This window comes from Babylonia areolata, chromosome 19 (assembly GCF_041734735.1).
Source record: "Babylonia areolata isolate BAREFJ2019XMU chromosome 19, ASM4173473v1, whole genome shotgun sequence".
NCBI classification, from domain to species: Eukaryota; Metazoa; Mollusca; class Gastropoda; order Neogastropoda; family Buccinidae; genus Babylonia; species Babylonia areolata.
In genome coordinates this window covers 48,708,764-48,718,763 of record NC_134894.1, presented here as the reverse complement: position 1 = coordinate 48,718,763, position 10,000 = coordinate 48,708,764, and the positions used below count along the sequence as shown (strand labels likewise).

The 10,000-nt window shown below is 40.4% G+C and overlaps 2 protein-coding genes across 4 annotated transcripts in view; one reads left to right on the top strand and one right to left on the bottom strand.

Annotated features, from left to right (window-relative positions):
* Nucleotides 1-8,454, bottom strand: part of LOC143293797 (zinc transporter ZIP13-like) — a 48,817-nt gene extending 40,363 nt beyond the window's left edge. Inside the window, exon 1 of the mRNA XM_076605049.1 lies at nt 7,980-8,454. Within this exon, the coding sequence (XP_076461164.1) occupies nt 7,980-8,304 (325 nt within the window). The 5' untranslated portion in view covers nt 8,305-8,454. The remainder of the gene's footprint in view (nt 1-7,979) is intronic.
* The window catches only part of LOC143293795 (S-phase kinase-associated protein 2-like), a 132,023-nt gene that overhangs the window by 23,803 nt on the left and 98,220 nt on the right, over nt 1-10,000 (top strand). The window contains exon 1 of one of the 3 annotated variants that reach the window (XM_076605046.1): nt 8,668-8,979. The exons of the other annotated variants lie outside the window; for them this stretch is intronic. Within the exon in view, the coding sequence (XP_076461161.1) occupies nt 8,884-8,979 (96 nt within the window). The 5' untranslated portion in view covers nt 8,668-8,883. Of the gene's footprint in view, nt 1-8,667; nt 8,980-10,000 lie in introns of those variants that run through there. 3 annotated transcript variants of the gene reach the window in all.

Here is a 10,000-nt window from a genome sequence, read left to right as displayed (position 1 = left end):
CAGAACATTCAATGGCTGTTTTGTGTGTGCATGTGTGAAAAGAAATGGATGACCATGGGACAAAAGTCAGTGTGGCAAAAGTCCATACTGACTGAAAGTTACTTAACTCCTGGAGGCTCATTTTGAAACAAGGCGTATGTACAGGTTTGTCACCCACACTGGTCTTCAGGGCTCCAAATACCTGCCTGTCTTATTGTCTGGGACAAGAAAACCTTCTAGCGGTCAAGTGGAAAATGCTCTTCCCACCAGTGTTTGGCTGTGTCAGTGAAAGTAGACTGAGCAGTGACAGCCACAATAACCGAGTGGTTAAAGCGTTGGACTTCCAATCTGAGGGTCCCGGGTTCAAAGCTCGGTGACGTTGTCTGGTGGGTAAAGGGTGGAGATTTTTTCTGATCTCCCAGGTCAACATATGTGCAGACCTGCTAGTGATTGAACCCCCTTCATGTGTATACACCAGCAGAAGATCAAATACGCAAGTAAAAGATCCTGTAATCCATGTCAGCGCTCGGTGGGTTATGGAAACAAGAACATACCCAGCATGCACACCCTGGAAGCTGAGTATGGCTGCCTACATGGCGTGGTAAAAATGGTGATACACGTAAAAGCCCACTCGTGTACATATGAGTGAACGTGGGAGTTGCTGCCCACGAAGAAGAAGAAGAAGTAGACTGAGCAGTCAGCTTCAGTGCAGAACAATCACACAGCCCTACATCCTTTTTCATGGCGAACACCCTCCCTCCCTGGTTTTTTCTTTCCCTGAAAGCACTACTTGTATAATGAATTATGTCTGCTCTCTTGTCATTGCATAAGTGGTTGTTACCTTAATCGTCACCTTAATCGTCTCTTTACTTGGGGAGAACAAGCAGAAAAAGTGTCTGTCCTAGAAGAAGTTGTTAACCACAAGGACTTTGGGATTTTGAGCAATAACAATACATCCTGGTTGAAACACCTAGAAATGATGTATTACAGACATCTGGTTTCTCTCTGGATATGAAGCAAGATTCATGCTTTTTCAGCTTCCCTCAATGAACAGATTCACCCCCCACGCCCCACCCCTCCTCCTCTCTCTCTCCAGGAACTTTGTTTTGTTTCATTATTTGCTTTCACCATTTCATTCGTTTATTATGATTGTTTGTTATAAATTGAAAGTATGCTGATGCATTCACCCATGTCATAAGGACTTCATGGCCAATGACATTAAAGTGTCAAAGTGTCAAGCGTCTCTCTCTTTCTCTCCAGTTTCAGCGGTGGAGAGAGAACATAAGCACAGATTTTTAAAATCTACTCTTCAGTTTATCAATATGGGTTCCCACTTGTCCTTCCGACTGATAAACCGGCAGGTGAAGAAGGCCTCAAGTTGTGACAGACCCTATCAGCTTGATGAGACAGGTCTATGGTGTGTACCTCATGATCCTGCTGGTAGTGGCTGTCGGTGTCAGTGTCAAGTGTGGCTGAAGGTTAAACTGATTACTTTGGCCACCTTTGTTTTATCCCTCCATCACCTCTGGTAATTCATGTGTCAGTTTAGTTACACACTGTGATCATTTTCTGTGGGTGGGATTTTTGACAGACACATGTTGGCACAGTTTCCACACATACTCACATGCACACATGCAAGCACGCACGCACGCATGCATGCACACACACACACACACACACACACACACACATACACACACACAGAGGCATGAACCATCAAATCACAAATGAGTGGATGTAAAGTCTTCTTCCTAACCATGCCTGAGAAAGGCCTTTCTTTCTTTCAAATTTCTTCATGACCATCATCAGTTCAAGCTATAAAACCAACTCAGACAACTTTATTCCCTTTCACAGCACAATGCTTTCTTTTCTCACTGAGTCAAAATATGTCCTTTTCAATTCTAAGCCACAGGGCATCTTCTGCTTCTTTAGCCCTTTGACTTCAGAACCTGAATGAAACAAGATCGGCGAGTCATTAATTTGAAGTGCTTTTAGTAATGTTTGTGTGCTTTTAAAAGGTGTAACTGATTTCACAGAAGAAAAGTAATGTGATCCTAAGAGGAAGAAGTTCTGATGTATATGTGTGGTGACTGACATCCTGACCTGTAAGCTTCATTTTAACTCCTTGAGATCTATAACAGTCCTTCAATGAGGAGCATATTCATCAGCATCAGTCAAAGGGTTAAAACAGATGAAAACAACAGAATACATCTTTCCCTCCTGCTCCTCCGCCTCTTTTTCTGTTCCCTTCAAACTACAAGGGGTGGAGGTGGGTGGGTGGGGCATGGGGGTTGGGGGAGCGGAGGGGGGGGGGGGGGGAATGGCTCAAGGAACTGTCTTCATGTACAGTGCGGCTTGAAGTTGTGGGTCAGGGTGACACAGCTGTTAGCACCATTACATTGGCTGAAAAAGGGGAGTTGTTTCTTGGATTTCATCCTGTTTTGCAGCCGTCCTTACTTCCTTCCTTCCTTCCCCTCGCTTCTCTTGGACAGCTGAACTCCATCAATGTCTTTAATGTCTCTGAAACCACCTTAAGAGCATGTACACGTGCACATAAGCATGCACACTCCCACACCCACACACACATGTAGACACACACACATGCATGTTCACACACACACACACACATACACACAGCACACACACACACACACACACACACACACACACACATGCGAGCATGCACGCACGCACAGACACAGACACAGACACAAACACACAAATACATTCTAAGCAGGGAGAGTTATTTTTACAAATTGAAATAAGTGGACTGTCAGATGTTTCTTCTAAAGCAACAAATTCTTCTGCTTTTCTTTTTAAAGGCTTTAATATATATATATATATATATATATATATATATATGCATAATCTTTTTTCTTCTCTTTCTCTCTTCATGTCCATATATATATATATATATATATATATATATATATATATATATATATATATATATATTATAAGCATCATCTTTTTTTCTTCTCTTTCTCTCTTCATGTCCATATATATATATATATATATATATATATATATATATATATATATATATATATATATATATATATATATATTATGCATCATCTTTTTTTCTTCTCTTTCTCTCTTCATGCCCTCACATTCAATTTCAGAAAAATGCAGTTTGTTTCTCAGTCCAGATTTATTGATTTAGATTTGACCAAGCTTGTGCTATGTCAGTATGTGCATGCAATGTTTTCATTGGCTAGTGCATGTGTACTAAATTATGAGTGTGTTACTGTTAGAGAACACACAGATTATACAAAACACAGAAGCATAAAACTGTACACATTTTTGTGCATGTTGAAGAAGTGATAATAGAGGGAAAATATGAAAAACAACAAATGAATAACTGCCCTTATAATTCTTGGTGCTTCATGACATACTCCTACAATCATATCTTCATACTGACTTTCTTTTGGATACTTTTAATTTCACCAAGGAGTATGTGCTTCTTTTTATCTGTCAGGTAGATGCCAGTGTGTGTGTGTGTGTGTGTGTGTGTGTGTGTGTGTGTGTGTGTGACTAAGAGAGTGAGTAAGAGAGATAGAGATGGGGAGGGAGTGAGAGAGAGAAGGAAAAGATAATGACAATGATGATGATCATGATGATGAAAAGAAAAAAGAAAGGAAGTTCTAAGAAAACAATCCTTTAGGTCTGACTTAACAATATTGTGTAAACTAGTTTTGTGTGGGTGTGTTTTTCCCCGATAAAGGTTGGGTTTTTTGTTGTTGTTGTTGTTGTTGTTGTTTGATGTGTTTTTGTTGTTGTTGGTGGTGGTGGTGGTTTTTATTGTTGTTGTTGTTTTTTTGTTTAAAAAAATCAAATTAAACAATCATCAGTGAAACCATTTTCATCTTCTGAACAAAACTGTCCTCTTCCACAGTGATGTTAAAATTAGAATGTCTTTTGCATTTTGTTGTGGTTGTGTGCATGCATCTGTGTTCTAAATTTCTTTCTTGAAATTTTTGTTTATCATACCCAGTGTGTCACTGAACAAATTGATTTATATAACAAGGCATCATGAATTTAAAGTTCCAAAGAAATTGCAAACGAAATGGGAAGCAACACACGTGTTGTCTCAGTCTTACTACCAGTAAAGATTTCCTTCATTGCCTCCCTTCCCTCATTATTTACTCTCTCTTTTTTTTTTTACCCCCCACCCCCACCCCCCTTTCCCAGACACTCCATTTCCTGCTCTCTGCCTGCCCTTCACACACACCTGGTCTGACACATCTCCACCTTGTTTTTTTGTTGTATTTTTTTAAGCGCATAATTTCTTCAGTCATTAAAATTATGCAACAGGGATTGCAAGCTGTTTCTTGCTCTAGAAGGTCTGATCTTACAGACTTATATGTAAAGTGAAATTCCCAACAAATATCAAAGAGAACATGTTCAAATTTCCTGAATTTTCCTGAAAATGAGCATTGATATAAATAATCTCTTCTTTTAAAATCCATGTACTGTCTTATTGGTGAGTTATTCCTGATTGAAAATCAAGCTGATGGAATATTCTGTCGCTCATCAGCTGGCACAACTGCACACCACACTTAAATGAATAATAGAATTAATTAAATAAAACAGACACACACAAATAAATTGTAATCGGAAAACTTGCTATGCATAAATATAAACAGATTCATACATGAATGAAGTTGTGTCGTTAAAAGCTGGATACTTATGAATGTTTCTGTTCATAACTTCATATTTCTCACCACTTTAAAGTTACCCGAGTCAGTGGGTAACATAAAATATGTTAGGGAATAAACACACAGAATCCACACAAACACATGAACACATTCACACACACTCACTCATCATGCGCATGCACGCGCACACACACACACACACACACACATATTTTGGGAGAAACAAAAACGAAACAAAAAAACAATCTGGTAAACTTGTGTGCATGTGATGGTGGGGACTGGATATATATATATATATATATATATATATATATATGTTTGTTGGTTGAGGGTGGGGCCTAGGTGTCTACTCTGAAGGCCTGACAATCAAGATGGATAGATTTATGCATCGGTCAGGCATCTGCTTAGTTTCTTTTTTTTAAAGCAGATGTGTTGAAGTGTATACATGTGGATCAGTCAGTGTGCTTTGACACCTTCTTGAAACTGACACTGTGGAAAACAATTCACAGTATGGTACACGTTCATGAAATATGCTCCTGAGGTAAGGGATCTTGTTCACACAATTCCCACAGTCAGCACCCATTGTGTTAAACCCACCACCTTGTTAAATGGAACAATGCTTCTGGGATGTAGACATGGAAAAAGAAGATAAATTTTTCTCTCTAACTTCTTGACTGCTGCTGACAAGCTTATTCATCAGTGACAACTGTTGCCTAACAGAAGTAAAATTGAAGTTAAAGTTTAGGATGACAGCCACAATTTCTTTATTAGGACAAATTTCTTCTTCGTCAGATTGCAATATTTTTGCTCAACGAAATCAGGTACACCACTTGAAAGTACACAAGAACTTGAAGAAATAGTTCTTGCACATCCAACTCATGCCACACTGGCTTCATTCCACCAAGGTTCAGCAGTCGAGGGGTTAAACAGTCCATGAACCGACATGGAACCAAACATGTTTTTGACAGACACTTTCCCATGAAGAACTGCATGTGTGACTGGATTGTGCATACATCTGTGTGTTTTCTTTCAACAGCAACCAAATGTATACAGGAGCATCACTGTAATCAGTAAGTCAGAACACATTTATACGGTATGTCAAAAGTCCATCTCCAGAATGGGCCAGTGCATTGAAAGATAAACAAATGTCAAGTGTGTGATAACTGGCATATTGATATTGTTAATCTTTGTTTGTTTGTTGTTGTTGTTGTTGTTTTGTTGTTGTTTTTACAAAAGTAAATGATGTAAACAAACAATATGTGTAATCAGAAGAAATATACATTTCTTTTTGCTGTAAATTTTTCCTGTTTAATACAGTCTGCAGATAAGAATATCCATGTGTGGGTGCAAGTGTGCAAGGTTGTTTAACAAAGACAAAGATTACAGTTAAGACATAATATGAAAGAGAAACTTAGAGACAGACAGACTGAGAAAGAGGGAGAGTGAGAGAGAGAGAGAGAGAGAGAGAGAGAGAGAGAGAGTCTAAATGAGAAATCATTTGGTGATTCCCTCTCAATAATACTGAGATTACTAAATCTTTAATGAAACAGTCAGCTTGTAGTAGTTGTATTTGCCACTGTCATGTTTGGCAGATTTCTGTGGATTAGAAAGCCAGATTTGTGCATCTGTCTGCATAAAGAATATGTCACATGCGTATTGTGTAACATTATGTATAGGTGAAAATCTGGTGGTGCAACTTTCTTGTTCAGGTGATATAATGAGTTTCAACTTTGAGCAGACCTTTGAGTTGTACAACTAGTTGATTTCTCTCTTTCTATCTTTTTGTGTGAATGTATAAATATGTACACAATCAGTGTGTGTGTGTGTGTGTGTGTGTGTGTGTGTGTGTGTGTGTGTGAGCTTTTGTATTATGGGTACTAACACTACTTCATTCATTGAATGCCAAAGACCTTCAAAGCTCACTGCAAGAATCTTTTTACTCTATTCATGTGCTGCTGGCATACACTGCAACAGTGGCACCATTTCTGACTCACACTGGCGGATTACCATATAAAATGCTTTCGTTCTTTGTTGGAGGAATTTTCTTTTTCACCCTGAGGAATTTTAAAGGACAAGTTTAAACTATAAAAAACAAAACAAAAAAAAACAAACAAACATGCAGACATACACATATACTCACACATACACTCACAAACACACACACACATAAACACAAACATACCTGCACTCATGCACACGAGTTACCTTTCTGACTTTCTACTTGTGCTTTATAAACCAGCCCCCTAAATATTCAATATCACCATGGTATTTTGTTTGTTTGTTTGTTTTGGTTTTGTTTTTGGTTTGTTTGTTTGTTTGTTTGTTTGTTTTTTGGGGGGTATGCATGTGTCCACTCCTGTCAATGTGTCACATGCAGTATTTTGAATAATTGTCTGCTTTTACTTTTACTTTGAATCATTCTGCAAGGACCTGATAATTAAATATGATCACTATAACGCTATAGTTTTCCCATGCTTTGAAATTTATTTAAAATTTACAAATAGTTACATCTAAGAAAAGCTGGAACACTGTGAGTGTGCATGTGTGTGTGTATGTGTGTGTGTGTGTGTGTGTGTGTGTGTGTGTGTGTGTGTGTGTGTGTGTGTGTGTGTGTGTGTGTGTGCGAGCGCATGCAAGTGCAAGAAAGAACAGAACAAACCAACAGCCTGTGTTTGGAGATGTTCAGTATTTGTGTAAATGAAGGAGACCATATTAACTCAGTGACAACAGAAGAAAAACAAAACAAAACAGCTGAGACAGACGGGACTTACATCAATCAAAGTGTACTGATTATCTTGAAGAAAACAGTCCTTTCTGATTTAGGACCGAGAAAACTGGACAGACAGAGACAGAGAAACAGACAGAGGATGAGAGAATGAGACAAACTGGAACAGACGGTGAGACGAAGGATGGAGAGATCGAGGAACAGGAGAGTGAGACAAGACAGACGGACTGGGATCGTGGGGAACATGTGTACATGCGTGCATCAATCATCTGAGAAATTATAAGACCACTCTCAGTACTGAAAACAAACGCAAAATCCGTCCAAAACAAAAAACCGAACACAAAACTTTTTGTTAAACTTAAAGCTGAGTTCGTCTGTCTCATTCACTCACGTGAAGATCGGTTTAATTTTAATTTTGTAACTGGTACGCTGTTTTACAGTGATAAATGTGCACATGACTGCATGCACACACTGGTTATTGAGCGGCTGCAAAGTGGGGGCCACCCGATTTACAAACACCTCCACTCGTCTTCGCAAAGTTCTTTTGACAAGGAAGTTACACACAAGAATGAGTAGATGTGCCAAGTGAGAGAAGAAAGCATGGGTTTTCTTACCTCCATGTCTGAGAGACGGGCCTGCCTCGATCGGCAAAATGAGGAGAGGCAGAATTCCACTGGAACCCACCAGAATGGCGCCGACAATGGAGTAAATCCACACATCGGAACTTCCAAAGTTTTCCTCAGCCAACAACTTCACAGCAGCTTCCTCTGCCTCTGCGCTGGCCGGCATCTCCCTGTCAACCGCCACGTCTACTGACTGATCGCGTGCATTGCTCGCGCGTTTTGGACTCTTATAGGCGGTCGACTTCGCTCGATGGATTTCTCCCTGTGTCAGCGCTAGTATGGAGATAAACAGCAACGACAGTGTTCGATAATCCATCACGAGACCCACATTGGGTGATAAGCGATGTAAAAACGTCGCCAGGCGAAACTATGCCATCTCTAATCATGACCTATGACCTATGACACCAACAACATGACCTCTAAGACAATGCAAAGCTTTCTGTGAAATCGCTTCGGTCTTCGTGTCTTTTTTGTCTTTCTCAGCTCTGTTATTTGTATTATTCTGTCCTAGGTTTCACACTGAATCTGTTTTTTTCCACATAATTTATCAGCGAACATGGGAGCTATAATGAGATCTACTCATTGACGGCTAAAAAGTAACTGTTCAACTCCGCGATCCCAGATCTCTGACCCAGTTCACAGAACCTTCAGGAAACAGCCAGCCAGACGCTTCCATTTTCCTTGCGGGGAACTAAAAATAACATGATGCGCCAGAGAGCATGATGCAGGGAGCGAGGATTCCTGCAGTTGCAGGAATGCAGAGCGTGATGTGTGAAAGGTGATGCAGGCTTCGCAGGCACGGGAAATCAGAATGTAACGCAGGAGTCGTCTGCTGGACAATTTTTTTTTCGATTTTTTTTAACCGTTTGTGTTGACTGAGTGGAAGTGAGCAGTGATGGATTTTCGTGGCACCACCATTTTTGATGTTGCCCAGGACGCCTCGCAAGTGGCGACGGCTCATGATGGTTCCGATCCTCGTTCCAGACGTCCGGTTGGTTCAGTTCCGTTTTTGTCGTCTGCTATAGCTGTTGTCAGGTTTTCAGCTAAATGCCGGCCTCTGTTATACTGGTCGATATGTTTTTTAATGCAGTAATTTTTACTCTGTATACTCCGAACTCCACATGCATTTCCAAACATAAATATGTTCTGTTTGACACAAACCATGAATATTAGATAATGCACATGTGTTATATTCGTACCGGCTGCAAAATAGTCGAGTTGATCTCGATCAAGATAGAGACTTCAGATAGCCTTTTTGCTTATAAATTTTTGTTCATCAAATCAGTATTGTTGTTTTGTTGTTGATTTTGTTTTTACTTTTGAACGTGATTTTTAAAAACTGTAAAACAAGCAAAACAGGAAGGCATGCTACCACTCATGTGTGTATAATGTCAAGTTTGGAGAATATTTTATCGCTAGAGTGCAAAAAAAACAATAATTTCCGGTACCTATTTTTTTCCGAAGACTATTTGGCGACAGTATTAATCGTTATCAATTTTTACATCTCTGTGATGTGTTGCGGATATGATCTGTGTCCTGATAAGGTGATAATGGCGATGACGTCAGCAGGCATTCAGTGCGATTGTCTGCCTCCCCATCCCCCACCCCCTCCGCCCCCTCTTCCGTTCCCCCTCCCCCCACCCCCCGAATTCCAGTTCCCACTACCCCCCCCCCCCTCCTCCCCTCCCGTCACACACACACACACACACACACACACACACACACACACACACACACACACACTCACCCTCTCCGCCCATCCCTCCCATTGCCCTTCGATCTCTTCGATCCTCCTGATCTCTTTCTCTCTCTCCGGCAGTCCCTGTTTGCCTCAGTGTCTGTCTGTCTGTCTGTCTGTCTGTCTCTTTGTGTGTGTGTGTGTGTGTGTGCGCGCGCGCGCGCGCGTGCGTGCGTGCGTGTGTGTGTGTGTGTGTGTGTGTGTGTGTGTGTGTGTGTGTGTGTGTCTCCTCACCAGAAAGATTAGTATGGCATAGTTTATTCTTTGTTTTCTC